The following is a 20,455-nucleotide window of genomic DNA, read 5'->3' on the forward strand; positions in this document are numbered from 1 at the left end:
AATAACATCAATTTACAAAAAATAAAATCTGATATAGCTTTTTTTTTCATACAGTAGCCTAGACTAAACTCATTCTGTGGATTGGTTACCTAGGACCAACTGGTATATTATAAAGTTGTATAAAAATGAACAAGGACTGCCTGAAATATATTGATAGCTGAGCACATTTGGCTGGAGTGTCTATTTTAGAAGGAAAACCTGAGAATCACATGCGATTCATGTGTTAATAGTATTTCAAGACAAGCCATTTAAAATATGTCCTGAGTGCTGATACTGGAAATGATCTTTACTTCAGTGCTTTCAAGTGTCTTCATTTAAGTGTTCACATTTTGCCTATCTATAACACATATCTACACACTGTGATTAAGAAAGCAAACACTGAAATCTGACCTAGATTAAAGATCTTAATTTCTGCCAGTTGATTGGGCAAGTGACTTAATCATTCTACAGTAATTTCTGCATTTGAAAATGCCTATCTCAAGGGTGATGAGAATTACACTGGTTCATCAAAAGAATTACACTGACTAATATAAAACGTGCCAAGCATGTATGTGTCACATGAAGGCTCGTTAAAAAGTGGGTATTATTGCTAATCTTCCAGTAACTACTATTTCCAACAACAGTCTGAAGGGGATCAGAAATGTTTGTTGAGTAAAAACACAAGGAAACAATAGCACAGATTTTCTGCTCTCCTTTATGATCGCTGACCTGTCTAAGGACTGGGATCTCGGTTCACTACAGATTGTCACCCGCATTAATCTACTGTCACCCATTAACCTAACAAATAAGGCAGTCTAAAAACTCCAGGCATCCCTTTCCGTAAGGACCCGGACTGTTGAACCGAAAGCTAAAATTCAAGACGTGACAATTGCCCTTTGTCCCACATTCTCCCACCGGTCGCCTGCTTATTTAAATGGTGCGTCCCCTCGGGTACCACTGGAACAAAATTTGCGCGGAGCGCTCCCTGTGTAGATTCGTTGGAAGCAGCTGGAGGCTCCAGTTCTCATCTGCTCAGGTGTCCCTGGCGCCTTGACGAACTCGACCTCTCCAGTTCCTCACCTGGTGAGCCCTCAGGACAGCGGACTGATTTTCCGAGGTCCCAGAACTCGATTTGAGGGGCGCGGCTCGCAGCGGCGGGTGTAGGGGCGACTGCCAGCCCTCACCCCGCCTCAGGGTGCGTTCGGAGGCCGACACCTGGCGGACACCTCCCCGCCGGACGCCACGCCTGCGCGCCGGGGATCTGGGATAAGAAGTGCGCGCCTGGCTTGGGCTGCGCGCCGCTGGGACACCAGTTTGCGCGCAGGGCTCAGGCGGCCGTGCGGCCATGGACATGCCGCGGGGCATTGGCACCTTCGTGGTGTGGGACTACGTGGTGTTCGCGGGCATGCTGGTCATCTCGGCCGCCATCGGCATCTACTACGCCTTCGCTGGGGGCGGCCAGCAGACCTCCAAGGATTTCCTAATGGGCGGCCGCAGAATGACGGCTGTGCCCGTGGCGCTGTCCCTCACCGCTAGCTTCATGTCGGCCGTCACCGTCCTGGGCACCCCCTCCGAGGTCTACCGTTTTGGGGCCATTTTTAGCATCTTTGCCTTCACCTACTTCTTTGTAGTGGTCATCAGCGCGGAGGTCTTCCTCCCGGTGTTCTACAAACTGGGAATTACCAGCACCTACGAGGTAAGGGGCAGGGTGGGCTGGGACCGTGGAGGGCGCGGGGTAAAGGGACTCTGCAGACCTCTGGAGGCGTTTTCTTGGGGGCAGACTCTCACTGCCACATGGAAATCTCTCCCCGTCCATCATCACCCTCCCTACATTCCTCCCTGTTCCCCGACCCTCCCCTGGCATCCCTTCCCTTCTACTGAGAGGTGTCCTCTAAGGGTGAAAAAAATCCTTGGGATTTACTCTCCTGGGCTTAGTGAAAAAAAAGAGGCTTCCAAAGTGAACGGATTGGAATAGTAGTGCTCGCTAAGATCCTTTCTACCTTTAGCATCTTTGATTCCCAAGCAAGAGGAAAGATTTGGGGGGAAGGTAAGTTCTTCAGGTCTCAGGCCCTGCTTCTTGAAATGAATCCTCTTGTTTCAGGTCCTCAGTGCCATTCACTCTTCCAAGACGGTGAAGAATTTGTGCTCCCCTTCCTTCCCCTTCCACACACACCCCCTTTCCACTGAAACAGGCACCCAAGTGGCTAAGGTGTACCAGTAACTGTATTTGGGACCAGATTCTACCACTTACTAGCTGGGTGACCTTGGATGACTTACTCAACCTTTTGTGCCTATTTCCTCAAAAATAAAATAATATCACCTACCTCATCCAGTTGTTGGGAGGATTAAATGCGATGATGCAAGGTGTAGCATTTAGAACAGTGTTTGACACAGAGTAAGTGCCAGATAGATGTTGGCCATAATTATTGTGGTGGTGCTAGTTGTGGTGGTGGTAGTTATCTTGGGATCAGTAAGAAAATTAGGCAGCATGGTTCTCAAACAGCTCTGCCTTCTCTACGGAAAGATAATTAAGGAAAACTGTCTTTCTTCTATTGCACAGATCCCCTGGCTATAGGTTTTCTCAAGTTGTCTGCAGGAAAGGGCTTTGAAAAGATGATGCATGTTTAGTTTAAAGAGCTGTTTAATGGGAGGCGGGGGGCGGGATCAAAGCTCAGGGGAGTGGCGGGGCCCAGTTCAGTGCCTTCCCTGGTCTCCTTCACCCAGGCACTGATCCATGAGCTCCATGGAACAAACCTTCAAAAGTTTCCTCTCTATTAAGCCATTACCCAGAGAACTCCAGTCCAGGGGTTCTGGCTGGTGCTTTCCTAGTGAGGCTGGTTCAACTGGTGCTGGGGACAGGGCCTCAATGGCACAACAAACATTGGTGACACATTCTGCCTGAGCTCTAGTGACGTCTTCCAGGGCGAGGCACCCCGGGCAGCGTTGCCTTCCATTCACTCTGGTGCTGTGTTTGGGAGAGCCCAGTAATCATCCCAGAAGTGAGCAGGATGCAGTTTCTCAGGTTTGCTCAGAAGTGACAAACTGGTGAAATTCCCCAGACCAAATTCAGTTCTCAGTCATTTTTTTTTTTTTTTTTTTTCTTTTCGTTTTTTTTTTTTTTTTTTTTTTTACTTCTCCTTATAGTGAGGAGAAACAAAATATAATTTCGGACTATGACTTCTTTTGAGAACTCAAAAAGCTGGTAACACTGGGCCCATGCCCCCTGTGGCCACAGGAACTCGAGTTTACAGCTCTTGCTGTCACTCTCTATTAAACTTTAATATTGAGGTCTTTGTGTTTTCATGGTGACTGTTTTTTGGTAGAGAAATTTTTATCTGCATTTATGTCTTTATCAAAAAATGTGAAAGGGAAAATGGACAGGGGTAAAGGGATCTCTTGTTTCCAGGGAGATGTAAGAAAACATGTATCTTAGTGGCTGGGAGGAGCATTCCAACATGTTAATATGTGAACACCTGGTCAGTGTCACTTATGTATGTTACCTGATGGAACCTGGAGGCATTTGAGTCTGTGAGCTCTGATCTACAGCTAACCAATTCCCAAACTTGGAAAGGGTTTGAAGAATCTGACATGAGGACTTCATCTCTACAGATGAATGCTGCTCTCATAATCACTGACCCATGCCTCTTCGGGGCTACAATATTAACTCAACCAGAAACAGATTTCCCTCATGTTTGCAGTGGTAGAGGCTAAGTTAGCAGGGGTTCCAGCTAAAAATGGCAAAAAACAAAAGTTCATTGAATGCTGAACACATGCCAGGCACTGGCCTACATTGCATGTTTTACATACATTATCTGACTCACATTCAGAACAATCCTTATGAGGGAAGTACTATCAAGAGCCCCATTTTGTGGATGGAGACTCAGAGTAAGTTAAGCTACTAGGAATGTGAAGCAGTGTAGACATATGCCTAGCAGCATACTGGCTGCTTCTGAAGGCTCTGATGAATCTGTTATAACCCCAAGCAATACTTACACCAGTGCAGAGAGAACAAGGGAAGCAATAGAGGATGTGTGAAGTTGTGGGCACACTGCAGGCATCCACCTCTGGGGTGCCAGGCAGTTGGGAACAGGGAAGTTAGGCAACATGCTAAGACCCTCCCTAATGGTCATGGCAAAGACTTTCCTGTGGAGTATATTGTTTATTGTTTTATGCTGAGAGGTACAGAATCTATACAGAATATGCAGTACGGTGTTGAGTGATTGAAAACCTGGCATTCTTGCTCAAGTATGAAATCTCTCCCTGTTGACATTTCTTTAGCGAAAATTAGCTGTTCACAAACATTTTTTTTCATTTATCACTGCCTTCAAAATGTAGTCCTGATAGGTGTTTAGCAACTTCCAGACCCAAGTATAATGCAGGAATCCAATTTGATCCATCAATTCTTCAAGATCTTTCTAGAGCCAGCTAAATCTGTGTTTAAACTGAGTTGCTTAGACCTCATGTTTGCTTATTACTTATATATTTATTCGTATCAACAAAAGTGATTCAAAGTTCTGAGAACAATGAGAGATCATGATTAATTTAGGCACCTATCATTACTCTATAATTATGTCTAGAAATCTTACAAGTATTCCCTAAGGCAGCCTAGTAATTGATGACTGAGATCGTAATAGACTTCTTGGTTCTATCTTGAGTTGGTCCTCGAGCTTAAATCACAGGTTTCCCTGGATCAACTGATCAACTTACGTGGTTCAGCTTGGTTCAATTTATTTGTGTCTCCAGCAATTTGGATGCATGTATCTAGCATAAACAAGACTTCTCTTCTATTGATGTCCATTCACATGTTTAGTGACTCATAGAGATTTACAAAACAAATAAACAAACAAAAAATAAACTTCTAAAGAAATGCAATAACACTGCCCTGTTTCCAGGCTTAATAAACTTCTCCAGTCTTCTAAAAAGGCTTCCAAAATATCCTTGAATGATTTTGATATATGTAATTCATTGAGATTCAATTTTCTTCAGGTCCATTGATTTGGATACCACTAACTTCTTAATATCTTACTTTTTGAGTTTACATTTCCCCATCCGTTTATGTCATTGAATAGTCTCCAAACCTTACAAAGGGAGAGGGAAACAAATTATTATTATGCCCCTCATTTTAAAGAGAAAGAACCTGACATTTGGAGAATGATTGCCACAAGCTGATGGAGTCAGGTGTGGGACTGGGTCAAGGGCCGGAACTCTTCCTCCAACGTACTACACGGTACTGTGTATTTGTCATCCATCAGTGATTTGGGAGTGGGGTCTTACTTTGTGTTAGTTTCATCCATTCACTTATTGAGTCTTAAATATGTAGTCAGATTGTTTATATATGCCGAATAATGTGCACAGATTTTGGCATCAAAGGTTTTACATGTGTACTGTGGCCCTGACAAGTTTGCAAGGTTGTCAACTTGGTGTTCTCTCTGAGTCCCAGTGTTCTTGTCTTGAACATGGGCTTATACACAGTACCTGGCTCATAAGAGTTGTTGGGAGGACCATGCACACAGCAAGTACTCTGTATGTGTTAGCCGTGATCATGGGGCAAAAATATCAGATTTTTTTTCCTCAGATTGTTACCTAACGCCAGTTTTTTCTTCTTTTCTACTATATGAAGATTGTTGTCAGCCTTAAATTTCTTAGTAATTATATTCAAGTTAGAGAATGTCTTAGATCCCAGCTCTGAAATTCTGTGATCCTAACTCTGTAATATGTATATTATAATACATTGTATAACATAGGAGACAAGCAGACTATGTTATAAGACATAGCAGATTTCAAGTAGAATGGGAAAAATTGGCATGGTCGTTGGCGCTGAACAGAAACTGGCTTGGGTGATTTAAGTTTAAAAAAAATTGTTAGAAGAACATGGGGGTAGCTCATAGAACAGAGGGACAGGCTGAGTAAGCAAGGCTTGGAAAGGACAGAAACCAGGGCAGCCTTTTCAGGCCACTCTGTCAGGATCAGTCACGTTTTATCTTTGTATCCTGCCTTTAAGATTCAAATACCCAATGGAAGGAAAAGCTGATTGGATGAGCTGGGATCATGTGACTTCCTCTTGGTCCGAAGAGGCAGGGCAAATGACTGACTATTCCATCACAATAGTCTGCAATCAGAAAGGGTTGATGCCCCAAGTGAGTCAAGGAAAATATATGGAGTAGATGCCAAGAGTAAGAGAACAACAGATTGCTCACTCTAAAAATATAGAAAGTAATTTCACTTGTATGACATTCTGGAAAAGGCCAAACTAGAGAGGGAGAGCAGATCAGTGATTGCAAGGGTTTGGGGGAGGGAGGAGGGCTTGATCATGAAGGGGAAGCCCGAGGGAGTTTTCTGGGTGATGGAACTGTCTTGTGTCCTGATTGTGACAAGGGTTACATGAGTCTGTGTGTGTTAAAACCCACTGAACTGTACGCTAAAACAAGAGTCAATTTTGCTGTATATAAATAAAAATAATACTAAAATAAAAATACAGAATCCAAATCGGTTATGAAGTTGCTTTACATTTCTAAATTTAAATTTTCTTCTTGAGCTTCTGATTTTAAAAAAGGCATCCAGAGGATTCACATAATTTTTTTTTTTTTTTGCAACAGTATTTAGAACTTCGATTTAACAAATGTGTTCGTCTTTGTGGAACAGTCCTCTTCATTGTTCAAACAGTAAGTAGCTCTCCATTTATTTTATCTTTTGTCAGCTAAAATGTTTTTAACCATGGCATCTGGATTAAGCTTACCTGGGAAACACATGAAAGATAAAAAAGAGGTGTTGAAAATATAAGGGAACACAAAAGGGGAAACACTTGTCACTGTACAGCATCAACCCTTAAGATCATCAAACAGTGTTTCAGTAAATGCTTTACTTCCTGGAAAAGTAGAATGATTTAAGTGAATGTTAAATATTATGCTGGTGAAGCAACAGTCGGAAAGTATGCTTTCCTTTATCTGACCTCCCTTCACCTCCACCAAGGTGACAGGAAGGGCATTACTATATGACAAAGATACTTACTTGTTGCTGACAGTGGGAATTCTAACAAAAGGAAAACAAGTAGCATGTTCACAGTATTTCTGTAACATATTGAGTAGTAGGTATGAAAAAATTAACTTCCATAGGAAGACAGTAGGAAATAATTTTCTTTGAAATCATACTTTAAAAGTCAGTGCTCTTTTAAAAATTAGACTCTAAGAACCAACTAAAGCAGTCCTTAGAGTGTAAAACAACAGAATCCTAAGCTCTGGAGGAGTCTTTAAAGCCAAATACTCAATCCAGTAATTCAAGAACATGCACTTACAGATTTACTGATTGACACGAAGGGAAAGCAAGGATTTCCCAAGTGGCCAGTGACAGAGAATGCTTTCCACTGTTCACCCTGCTGCTGGAAGATTGTAATGATCATTGTCACGATTATTTGTATACACATTTTCCTCTTGTCAGTTAAGCACTTTAGGGCTGGGTTTGCTAATGGAGATTGTGGAAGAGATTCGCATTCTTGTCTCTAATTTCAATTCCATTTCCAGTCAAAAGCTACCTAAGGGCCAGCCACAGTGGCTCATGCCTGTAATCCCAGCATTTTGGGAGGCTGAGGCAAGTGGATCACCTGAGATCAGGAGTTCAAGACCAGCCTGGCCAACACATGGTGACACCCCCATCTCTACAAAAATACAAAAATTAGCCAGACATGATGGCAGGTGTCTATAATTCCAGTGACTGGGGAGGCTGAGGTAGGAGAATCTCCTGAACATGGGAGGCAGAGGTTGCAGTGAGCCAAGATCATGCCATTGCACCACCCCAGCCTGGGCGACAGAGCAAGACTATTTCAAAAAACAAACAAACAAAAAAACAAAAAACAAACAAACAAACAAAAAAGCTACCTAAGGATTTGCTGCAGTGAGACAGACAGAGTTCCTCTGTAAATTATGTAACTCAACTTCATTTTATATCTTTGCAAATTATGTAACTTAAGTTTTATCAGTCCTTCACAACTGCAGTGTAAAAGGAAGGAATCCTTTGGGGTCTCTTAGAGAGTTGAGCCTGGTAGCTTGCATTCACCAACTGTTCAGATCTCTTTGGATCTTTGTTAGAAATGCCAACAGAAATGAGAAGTGGGGACGAGCGTTAGGAAGGTGGCCTGTGGTCATGTTTTTAAATCTTCAACTTGGACAGAATAATGACTGTGGAAAGTTAGTTCGTTTTTGCAAAAAGAGGGGAGATTTAGCACCTCCCATTTGAAGGACTTCATAGTTCTACTCATGTAATATAATCAAACATTCAAAAGGTACTGAATAGGTTTTTATTTTCATAATATGCTTTTATGGAATAATCATGGAATTCACTTCTATGGGATATATTTGAAAGATCAAACACAGTAAAAATTATATTTTGAGGAAAAGACTATTTCTCTTCCTCACTATTGTACCCCAGATCAATAAATAGTTGTTAAATATATGAATGAAAATAATGAATGATATTAAAAAGATAGAATATGGTTTTTGTTGGCTTTCAGGATTTTTTAGTGCAAATTTATACTTTTGTTTAATTTATGAACATTAAAACTTTTGGAAATATGTTTTCCAAATTTTTACTGTTTTCTCAATTAGTTATGCAGGGATTAACAGTTTGAAGACATAATTGAGGGGTCATCTTTTATATTATTATTTTTTCTTTTTTTCTAATTATTTTAGATGTGGGAAATTTTTTTTCAAGATTGAGTTGCTGGATCAGTGACCATTTGCACTAAGCACCATATAAAAGTCCATATTTTTACATAAGCGTGTTACAAAAAAATGTTTTTAACTGATGACCATACCATAAACAGAAGAGTCAACTTTACTTAAATAATATTTTTCAAGTTACAAACAAATTTTATTAGGCTTTTTGAAACTATTATTTTAATTCATAATTGAAGTTATAGGAAAACAATATTTTATAACTCAGATATAATTCATGAATTTTATAATTCATTTAATTCATTTGGCTTTCTTTCTCCCCCCTAGATTCTGTATACTGGAATTGTTATTTATGCCCCTGCCCTGGCTTTGAATCAAGGTACATTTTAGAGTTGCCAGTTAGGTAACTCACATTTTGGGGTTCACTTTCTACAAGCCTTATTTTTTCCTTGGGGAGATGGGGAGATGGAGGAATGCTTCTAGTAACCTACATCAGCCTTACTAGTGGGGCAGGATGGGTGCAGTGTCTACGGTAGCTTCTTTGGGTTTTTGGATGGGTAACTCCAAAGTGTCTGTAGACCATTACAGAGGTGGACTTCTCCAGGTGGTACTTCTGTGGGATGTGCTCACCAGCCCATTCATTCCTTTAGAATTAAAGCCCCCTGTAGCCAAAGTCAGGATTGACAGCATCTCCTCCTGTGAGCCCATCTCCAGGAAGCTTTCCTGTAATTCTGCTCAGGCCTGTTGTGAAATCTGGCAGGGAGAAAAGCTTTTCTTCTCCACGCTTCTAATAAGGCCCAAAATGAAAGAGAAACAGAGGCATGTGATTTGAATGATCAGACTGCTCCTAGTGACAAAAGGACAGATGTCTGTAGCACTCTTACAAATAAATTTATGAAGATTGTGCTGCTCAACGAAGTATCTATACTCTCTAGATTTGGGAAGATAAATGCAGTGAGGCTGGGATAGTTTACTGAAGCAAAGGTTCGTGCTAGTCATAGTTTCAAAAGGTTTTGGGGAAACACCATGCCCTTTGAATTCTTATCTATTCGATGTGAATTTCTCTAAAACGTCCTTGTAAAATGGACATGTGGACTCTGTGATGGGAAGAAATGTGGTACGATTCCTGGGGTTAATATGACATGACGAAAATCTACTAACTCTACACTCTGTTTTCTTGATTTTATGATAGACATGACGGTAGTTATCACCTAAGTTTATAAAGTAAACAGTATTATTACCAAGAGGAACTTCATGTATAAGGTGCTCTGGAACTCTGAGTCCTGGGCATGTTCCACATCAGTATTACCAACATGACAAGAGGATCATTTCATATATCAAGAACTGAGTTATAAACTTCCTAAGTTACCTGTTTAGGCTTTATGTGTAGTTCAACATCTTAGGGTTTTAAAGTGTAGTTCTGGGAATAATCAGAGGACTGACTTTAATCTGTGAAGAAATCAAGCATTCTGTTCTTATCAGGCTCAAACCTCTCCCTGAGAGTAAATTAGAACGAAAGTGAAGGCGTTTTGATGACTAGAGTGTCACTTGTGTGTTTTGCTGTGACCAAGGCTGTAGGTACAGGCATAGACACAGAACTTAGTGTGCAGTAGATGCTCAGAAAAGCTTATGTGACTGAATTGAAACTTCACATTCTGTAGGTCTAACCTCCTTTGTTCTTTTTTGGGAAACCTCAAACAAATACTAAGAGAGAATAGAGCACCTTAATATGCTCATTCATCACTCTACAGTAATATTTACCAACTCGTGGTCTATTTTAATTCACTCCCCCTTACCTCTACCAGATTATTTTTCTGCAAATATGTTATGTCATTTCATCTGTATTTCAGTATGTCCTTTGGAAATAAAGACTTTTAAAGCTATAATTATGCCATGATCATATCTAAAATATTAATATTAATCTCTTAATTTCATATCAAGTCAGTGTTCACATTTCCCTGATTTTTTCAGTGTTTGTTAGATTCAGGATCCAAATAAGCTTATGTGATTGCAATCAGTCAATCTCTCTTAAGTTTCCCTGTTCTGCTTTTTAAAATTGAAAACCAGTTTTTTTTCCTTCTTTTTTTCTGATCGCCTGATGCCTATTGAGAAAACTAGTTTTTATTGAGGTCTATATAATATACCTCAACATACAACATACAATAAAATGCACAGAGCATGGGGAAGTATACAGTTGGATGAGCTTTAATAGTTGTGTCATAGCTCGTGTAACTACCACCCAGCTCAAGATACAGACTATTTCCATCATCCACTCCCAGGAATTTTCCTTATATGTCTTTCTAATAAACCTCCTATGGGCCCAAGAAACCATTTTCTGACTTATGCTACCATATACTAGTTTTCCCTATTGTTAGATTTTATAGAAGTGGAATCATATAGAGCCTTTTTATGTCTGGTTTCTTTTGCTCAGCAAAATGTTTTGAGATTCATTCATGCTGCTACATGTATCAGTAGTTCATTCCTTTTTTTGTTTTTTTTTTTTTTTTGCTGGTAGTACTTCATTGTATGCATCTACCGACATCTGTTTATCCATTCTCTTGTTAGAGACACTGGGTTGTTTCCAGTTTTAGGCTATGGTGAAGTGAGGGTGCCAAGAACATTCTTCTACAGGTTTTGTGCATTTTGTTTTTCTTTTTGACGCCTGTTTTCACTTCCATTGGAAATGAAATACATGGATGTAGTATAAAATTAAAAATAATTCTAGGTCCGGCGCGGTGGCTCACACCTGTAATCCCAGCACTTTGGGAGGCTGAGGCGGGTGGATCAGGAGGTCAGGAGATTGAGACCATCCTGGCTAACACGGTGAAACCCCGTTTCTACTAAAAGATACAAAAAATTAGCCGGGCGTGGTGGCGGGCACCTGTAGTCCCAGCTACTCGGGAGGCTGAGGCCGGAGAATGGCATGAACCTGGGAGGCGGAGCTTGCAGTGAGCCAAGATCAGGCCACTGCACTCCAGCCTGGGCGACAGAGCGAGACTCCGTCTCAAAAAAAAAAAAAAAAAAAACCACATATATATATATATATAAAAAATTCTATTTAGACCCAGCTGAGGATAGAAATATGTGCAAATTTACGAGAAATTGCCAAACAGCTTTTCCAACTGGCTGTATCGTTTTACATGTCCACTACGCAATATGTGAGAATTCTCGTCGTTCTACGTCCTTGACAATATTTGATATTATTCTTTTTTATTTCAGTCATTCTAGTGGGTATTATCTATTATTTTATTGCTGTTTTAATTTTCATTTTTATATGACTATTGCCGCTTAGCTTATTATTAGACTATTATGGCTTAGCTTATTGGCTTCTGAAATAATAAAGTGAATAAAGACGAATAACCTAATAAAAAGTGAGCCAAAGACTTGAACACTTCACAAAAGCAGATATTCTTCCAATACATCACATGATATATCTATTCATTCCTAGACCTTTAATAATTTCTCTTAGTGCTCACTTTGGCAGCACGTATGCTAAAACTGGAGCAATACAGAGAATATTAGCATGGCCCTTGCACAAAAATGATATGTAAATTTGTGAAGCATTCCATATTTTTTAAAAAAGAAAGAAAAGAAATAATAAAATAAAATAAGATGTCTCAGTAATGTTTTGTAGCTTTGGATGTTGAGGTCTTTTACTATTTCTTAGATTTATACCTAGATAATTGATGTTTTTATGCTATTGCAAATGGCATTGTTTTATAATATTTTTCAATTATTCATTTCAAGTATATAAAAATACAACTGACTTTTATGTGTTGATATTCCATCCTAGAACTTGCTGAATTTACTTTTTAAATCAAGCAGGTTTTTGGAGATCCCTTAGGATTTTCATGTTGTTTATGAATAATGACAATTTTACTTCTTTTCTAATCCTCATGGTTCTTAGTTCTCTTTCCTGTGTTATTGCAATGTTAATGTGGAAAGTTACATTGACTGAGTTTTGAATATTAAACCAAGTTTTACTTTCTTGGGATAAACCCTGCTTGGTCATAATATATTATCCTTTTTATATATTAATGAATTCAATGTGATAACATTTTGATAAGCCTTAATAAACGAATTGAGAAGTGTTCCCTCCATTTTCTGAAAGAGTTTATATAAAATTGTGTATTTATTTCTTACATGCTTGGTAGAATTCACCCTGAAGGCACCTGGGCCTACTCTTCGTTTCTGTAGAAAGATTTTGGTTACGGATTCAATTTCTTTCAAAAATATAGAGTTATTCATATTTTAAAAGTCTTATGGCATCATTTTTGGTAAATTGTATTTTTTAGGGAATGCTTCCATTTGGTCTGACTTATCAAATTCATTGGCATGCAGCTGCTTATAATACCCTCTTGTTATGCTTTTAATGTTTATAGTATCTATAGTGACATCCCTTCTAATTATTCCTAATACTTATAAGATAACTTTTCTATCTTCTTATCTTGATATATCTTTCTAGTAGTCTATTGATGTTTTAAATCTCTTCTAAGAACCAATGTTTTGACTTGTGGATTTTCTTTGTTTTCCATTTCATTAATTTGTGCTGTTTATTGTTTCTTTTCTTCTAATCACTTTGGGTTTTCTAGCTTCTTAAGGTGAAGCTTAGGTCATTGATTTTAAATATTTCTTATTTCATAATGCAAACATTTAAAGTTATTAATTTTTCTTTTACCACTGCTTTATCGGCAGCCCATAGATTTTGACACCTTGTGTTTTTATTTATTTCTCAAAATATTTTCTAATTTCTCCTGTGATTTCTTTTGCCCATGGGTTATTTAGAAGTGTATTGCTTAATTTTCAATATTTGAGGATTTTCTATCATGGCTTTTTGTATTTATTCCCAAATTAATACTGCTTTGGTCAGAGAACTAATATGATTTTAATCATTTGAAATTTATGAATTTGTTTTATGGCCCAGGATCAGGTCTATCTTGAACATTCCATGTGCTCTCAAAAAGAATGTATATTGTATGCTTGTTGGATGTAATGTTCTATAAGGTCAAACGTTTAGTTGATTAATAGTGTTATCATCACATCTTCCATATCTTTATGGATTTTTTTTTGCTTGTTCTATCAATTGCTGAGAGAAGGATGCTAAAATCTCCAAATATAATTACCATTTTTTCTATTGCTCCTATTTCTCTGTCAATTTTTACTGAATGTATTTTGAAGCTCTTTTAAAGTCTCTTTTTAAATTTACGATCTCCCTTCTATTTCTTTTCATTTAAATTGCAACTTATTTGCTGAAGAAACTGGGTTATTTGTTCTGCCCAGTTTTCCAGGTTCTAGGTTTAACAATTACATCTGTATGGGGTCATTTAATGTTCACCATTCCTCTGTATTTCTTGTAAACTGGTAGTAGTTTACGAGTTGTAGTTAGATCTAGACTCTTCTTCAGACTCCGCTTCAACTTTTTGGAAATCATATTTCATAGGCAGTATCTATAAGTTTATTTCCTTCAGGAGACCCAGAATGTCGTTTAAAAAATTATCAGCAGCTATTGATGATCATTCTAGATTTATTATTTCATTAGGGCTTATAAAATGGAGTATTCTGGTTCTGTGAATTCTTCTTCATTAGTTAGATGGAATACTGCTATAAAGAGAAACTTCCTGTTATCAACTATTTGTTTTCTCTGAAAAATAGTTTGTATAGGAAAGGGAGGATAAGTGTCAGATTTTTCCCTTTATGAATTTTAAAAATATTAACTTGGTTCCATACTATCCCCCAAGGGTGACTGAGATTTTTAAAAAATTCTTGCGAACTCATGGATTTAAATGTTTGCTGTTATTTCATAGCATTATCATTAGTAGTATTATTGATTCTCAACCCATTTTTATCCAGCAGGTGCCACCTTAAGTTCCTCCTGATTTTAACGTTGGCTGCATATTGGAATCACTTGGGGGGCTTTCAAAAATACCAATACCTTGGTCCCCATCACCAGCACTCTGAGTTAATTAGCCTGTTGAGTGGCCCGGTTATCAGGATTTTATAAATCTCCTCTGTAGATTTTAATGTGCAGTCACGATTGAGAGCCACGGATGTAATAGTTTTAGAAGAGCAACTCTAAGCCATAATGAATAATATAATGGCCTAACACAGTTAAAAATATTATTCTTTGTTGTTCTTTTTTCTTAGGTGTATCTCAGTAGGAATGTATGTTAAATTATTGTGTTAAATATTTTGTGACATATTTCCTCTGCGTGGTAATGTCACAGACTTGATGTACAGTTAGGTTCCATTTATTTCGTTTTGCAATTGATTTTGAGGAGCTTTTTTTCTAATTTAAATTTATAATTATGTGGAATATTTATGTGTTCCAAAGTGAAATCTATCCATCAAAATATGTTTAAAGTAGCCTAACTTGTATCTCTGTCTTCTCTACCCAGTTTTCTCCCTCTCCTAAAAGTAATTTTTTGCCTTCGATTTATCCTTTAATTTTAGTATATGTACTGCTGAAACAAGCACAATTCTTTTCTTTTAAAAAAATGAAATAAGACTCCCCACTTCTTAAATAAGAGCAAATTATAAAGACTTTTCTCCATCTAGATCACATTTTGGTAGCACATATCTTAGTAACGCCTTCTTCAAGGACTGGTGAAATAGTGGGTTTACATGGACACACAGAGGGGAACAACACACAGTGGGGCCTATTGGAGGGTGGAAGATGAGAAGAGGAAGAGGATCAGGAAAAACAAGTGGGTTAATGGGTACTAGGCTTGATACCTGGGTGATGAAATCATCTGTACAAGGAACCCCCATGATGCAAGTTCACCTGTGTAACAAACCTCCACATGTACGTCTGAACTTAAAGGTTTTTTTAAAAAGCATTACCGGTTGGGCACGGTGGCTCACACTTGTAATCCCAGCACTTTGGGAGGCTGAGGCAGGTGGATCATGAGGTCAGGAGATTGAGACCATCATGTCCAACATAGTGAAACCCATCTCTACTAAAAATACAAAAAATTAGCTGGGCATGGTGGTGTGTGCCTGTAGTCCCGGCTACTCAGGAGGCTGAGGCAGATGAATTGCTTGAACCCAGGAGATCACACCACTGCACTCCAGTCTGGTAACAAAGCAAGACTTCGTCTCAAAAAAAAAGCATTACAGTCACCTTTGTTAAATTTCTGAAATCAGATCTGCAATCTGCAATGTTATAAAGATTACATTTGAATCCTTTAATGTTGTGGTCATTTGAATCTACACATCATAGCAATTTGATATTGTCATTATGATTGTCAGTATGATACATTATCCTCAAATTCAAGTATTTATTTGCAACATAATACATAAAAATAGAGTGTTTATTTGAACTGTGTCTAATGGGGAGAGAGATAAGAAATACCCATCACAGTATCAAGGAGTTTCTTAGCTTAATTACAATATAAATGCCTTTCCGTGTATTGAATTAAGCCAGTGTCAGATCTGTGTGTCTGAGGGTAGAAAATTATCAAATAGAATTTTAAACTCCATTTGTTTTTGAGCCATTTATGAGATTTGGACCTAGTTTTGGCTTTAGGCAAGTGGGTATAGAGGAAGGTGCCTGATAAATGATATAGCTTCCTTCTCTGATGATTTTTGAGGATTATTTTTTATTGTGCTATTTTGCAATTATATATGACTTCTCTTTTTCTCTACAGTCACAGGATTTGATCTGTGGGGCGCGGTGGTGGCAACAGGGGTGGTCTGCACATTCTACTGCACACTGGTACGTCCAGGACGTATTCCTCTTTTCACCCTACCCACTTGCTTTGCAAAATTGAAAATTCCAGTTGTTGTATACTACAATCTGGTTTGTCCATACCTACGTTCCTATTCCTGACCTCCTACAGGGTAACTTTTTTGTGTGAGAAATAGTCTGTAGTATAATTTGATCCTTTATAGAAAATGGAGCATAACTGAAATTTTTTCTTTCATTTGATCCACTGCAGTGGTTCCCAGTCTTGTCTCCTGATTCATCTGTACTGTTGCCAAGTTATTATATTTGTGCTCATACTATTCCTCAGCTGAAAAACCTATTATAGGTCATGGGCCCAGTGGCTCCCACCTATAATAGCAGCAATTTGGGAGGCCAAGATGGAAGGATCGCATGAGCCCAGGAATTTGAGACCAGCCTGGGCAACATATTGAGACTCTGTCTCTACAAAAAAACAAACAAAAAAAAGTTTAAAAATTAGCCAGGAATGTGGCATACACCTGTAGTCCCAGCTACTTGGGAGACTGAGATGGGAGGATCGCCTGAGTCCAAGAGTTTGAGGCTGCAGTGAGCTGTGATTGCACCACTGCACTCCAGTTTGGGTGGCAAAGAAAACTCTGTCTCAAAACAAAAACAAACCTGCGATAACTTCCCCTTGCTTCTAGATAGGGGTGACAAAATATGCAAAACCAGCATGGCTTGGCACTGATATTATTATGTGTGCTGGTCCTCAGCAGTGACAAAATCTTATGGAATCCTTGATACTCTATGTCTTAACCCTTTAGGTGCTGGATCATGTAGAAGATGGGGCCTTCGGCCAGGTGCTGGTTCAGCTCAGGTCATAGAGAAACTTGGGAAATTTCTGGTGTTCGCTAGTACAGATCATTTATAGTATTTAACAGCAGATATGACCACCTGAGTGCAAATCAGTTAAACATCAGCTCTGCCTGTAGGATAAAATTCATAGTATTTACTAGTAATTTGACTCGAATTTTTCTTCCCAACAATCTCCCGACACTACTCCACTTCATTCTGTGGAATGTATCCGGCCACATTCAGCACGCCGTGTAGTTTAACTCCTTTATGCTTTTGCCTATGCTGCTTTCTCTGCTGGACAGACCCTCTATCTTTGCCTCTGCTTATGTTTGAAGACTTGATTTAAATATATCCTTCTGTATGAAGATTCTCCCAACCTGACTGTTTCCCTTGAGTGCACTTCTTGACCAACATTCATGTTTTTATCATTTTTGTCCAGCAGAGTGTATAAGCAAGTAGATGCTTAATAATGTCTGATAGAAGCATTAATCCTAATATACTTTCCCTCAAAGGGTGGTCTTAAAGCAGTCATCTGGACAGATGTTTTTCAAGTTGGGATCATGGTGGCTGGATTTGCATCCGTGATTATACAGGCTGCGGTGATTCAAGGTGGAATCAGCACTATTTTAAATGATGCCTATAATGGTGGAAGATTAAATTTCTGGAAGTAAGTGTCCACTACTTGGGCAACTGAACACATCTTTTATATTCTATAAAAATAATCTCTTTATTGAAATAGTAGATTCACATTTAAAAAACAAACCAACGAATTGCTAAGGATGTGGTAGAGCAAATTGAAGCAGAGAAGTAAATATGTAAGGAGCCTCCCTCTGTTCTTTAAGGGATTAAACCAGTCAGATAGTACTTAGCTACATGGTGCTTAGAGTGATGTTTCCTCCTGAGAAGGGATTTAAAGCAAAAAAAAGTATTTTCTTCCGGGTATCAAAGTCCAGAATAGGTTGAAAAGTGGGACAGGGTGATAAGGAAGGAGACAGTGGAAAGTTAAGAAAAGACAGCTTCTGGCCGGGTGCGGTGGCTCACACCTGTAATCCCAGCACTTTGGGAGGCCAAGGCAGGTGGATCACCTAAGGCCAGGAGTTCAAGAGCAGCCTGGCCAACATGGTGAAAACCTATCTCTACTAAAAATACAAAAAATTAGCCAGGCGTGGTGGTGTGCACCTGTAATCCCAGTTACTTGGGAAGCTGAGGCAGGAGAATTGCTTGAACCCAGGAGGCAGAGGTTGCAGTGAGCCGAGATCACGCCACCACACTCCAACCTGTGCAACAGAGTGAGACTCTCTAAAAAAAAAAAAAAAAAAAAAGGAAAAGGTAGCCTCTTAAGAGACAAACACTAGCATATTGGATTAGCACCTGCCATAAAAAAAAAAAAAAAAGAGAGAGAGAGACAGACACTGAAAGACAGTGATTTCATCTTGACAATTCTTTGTTTTAAGCAACTTTGAGAGTTTCTCTTTTGATGTTGTCCTGGCAATATATAGTATATTAACATAGTAGCTTATGATTATGTATTATAATTATATATGTATGTGTATGTAGTATATAATGAACATTATCTAATATTAAGTATTATTTCTAGAGAATTGACTAGGAAAGTTATGGTCAATGCTTCAAGCGACAGTACAGCACATGATGTAACATGTTTTAAACAGCTATTCAGTTTTCCTAAAGAAAGAACAATGAAGAGACCAGATATTTCATCCCAAGTATATCACACAATTCAAAAGAATATTGAACACACCTTCCGTTTTGGATCAATAGTGTTGTCCTTTTACAATATGGAAAGGCACCCATGTCGTCTTGAACTAGCCTATCTTCTCTTTGAGATAGCAGCCCCACTTTGAATAGGGAGTCTGAAGAAAGAAAACCCATTTTGCACTTGGTGGCTCTTTTCTGGTCTTCTGAAAATAAGCACCAGAGTTTGAGAAAAGCTTTTTCAGAAATTGGACAGGATCAATGTGTTAATGTGCAGGAATAGATTTTAGTGAATCAACTTCAACTATTTTCAATATTTATTTCCTTCTTTTAGCTCAAGATTCAGATTCTAAGGAAAAGAGCCTCTAGTTGCCTAGCTTGGGACATGGTTCCACCCTTTGGCTAGAGCAGAACAAGATATTTTGACTGATTGTCAATCGAGACTATTTAATGGAGAAATGGTGGTTTCCCCAAAACAAACCTAGGTTGCTGTTACCAGAACAGGGAAAGGGGAAGTCCAGGAAGTGGAAACAACCAATGGCTACTCTTGATTACTCCCAAATCTCTTCCTGGTAGGCCAGGCTGAGGAGAGAGGGTATGGAGCCAATCATTTTTCTGCAAGATAGCTGTCACTTTATATGAAGGATACATATATATAGGAGCACTGAAGCAATAGCTTATATACATTAGTAAGAGATTCTTAAAAAAAGATTAGACATTTTTATGACCTTAGCTTTGAAAGTCATTAAGCAACAATAAAAAGCCTATTTGTGTTTCATACCTTTCAGGAGTATCCCTTGTTATTCTGATATGTTTTGAGAATATGGTAGACAAAGTATTGCTCAAATTAAGATAAATGAAGAGAAGAAGGATATTGTATTGGTATTTTCTGTGTTGTCTGCCATTGGCCTATATATTCTGTATGGGCTAAACCACTAAATTGAGTGTTTTAAATCTTATCATATTTCCCTCAGATAGCTCACTGACTCCTTTTGTCTCTTCAGTTAGCTAATGTAGTAGCTTCTCTCTCTTGGGAAGAAAGGGTCAACACTCTTGAAACTCTTAAGACATTGATATGAAATGTTAGACATGAAATAGAGGCTCTTACATTTCCATAAGAATTCCAGAATATGCATACAATTAGAGCACTTTACTCAACGGATCTCAAATATAAGATTTGACATGAATTTGCAAACTTTCATAATTTTAAGGAAGTGTCCATGAAAGCTAACTTTGCAGAAAGTTTTCTAGCTCATATTGTGTATCAGAGATGAACAAAATCATTCCTTCCAATAAAAAGGATTAAAAGATCTTTCAAACATGGAAGTCGAGCTTTCTCTGTGACAATGTTTTGGACTTATGTACATGAGGTCATCAAGTGGTTTTAAACTCTTAGTATTTAGCTTGTACACACAGCATTTTAATAAAGCATGATTACAGTGACATGCAGCTTTTAGAAAATGCAAAACTTTAAACTCCATTAATTGACTGATTAGTTGAACATGAATATAGATTACAGCTATGACTACATGTGCTGGGAGAGGAATTCTATACACAATGTGTTATTAATTTTGTGTTC

General features: G+C 38.5%; 1 protein-coding gene across 1 annotated transcript in view; it reads left to right on the forward strand.

Annotated features, from left to right (window-relative positions):
- Nucleotides 1-777: 777 nt before the first annotated feature.
- Nucleotides 778-20,455, forward strand: part of SLC5A8 (solute carrier family 5 (sodium/monocarboxylate cotransporter), member 8) — a 64,693-nt gene continuing 45,015 nt past the window's right edge. The window contains exons 1-5 of the mRNA XM_011966633.1: nucleotides 778-1,675; nucleotides 6,576-6,641; nucleotides 8,973-9,024; nucleotides 16,292-16,359; nucleotides 17,676-17,830. Of these exons, the coding sequence (XP_011822023.1) occupies nucleotides 1,325-1,675; nucleotides 6,576-6,641; nucleotides 8,973-9,024; nucleotides 16,292-16,359; nucleotides 17,676-17,830 (692 nt within the window). The 5' untranslated portion in view covers nucleotides 778-1,324. The remainder of the gene's footprint in view (nucleotides 1,676-6,575; nucleotides 6,642-8,972; nucleotides 9,025-16,291; nucleotides 16,360-17,675; nucleotides 17,831-20,455) is intronic.

This window comes from Mandrillus leucophaeus, unplaced genomic scaffold, assembly GCF_000951045.1.
Source record: "Mandrillus leucophaeus isolate KB7577 unplaced genomic scaffold, Mleu.le_1.0 Scaffold768, whole genome shotgun sequence".
Taxonomy (NCBI): Eukaryota; Metazoa; Chordata; class Mammalia; order Primates; family Cercopithecidae; genus Mandrillus; species Mandrillus leucophaeus.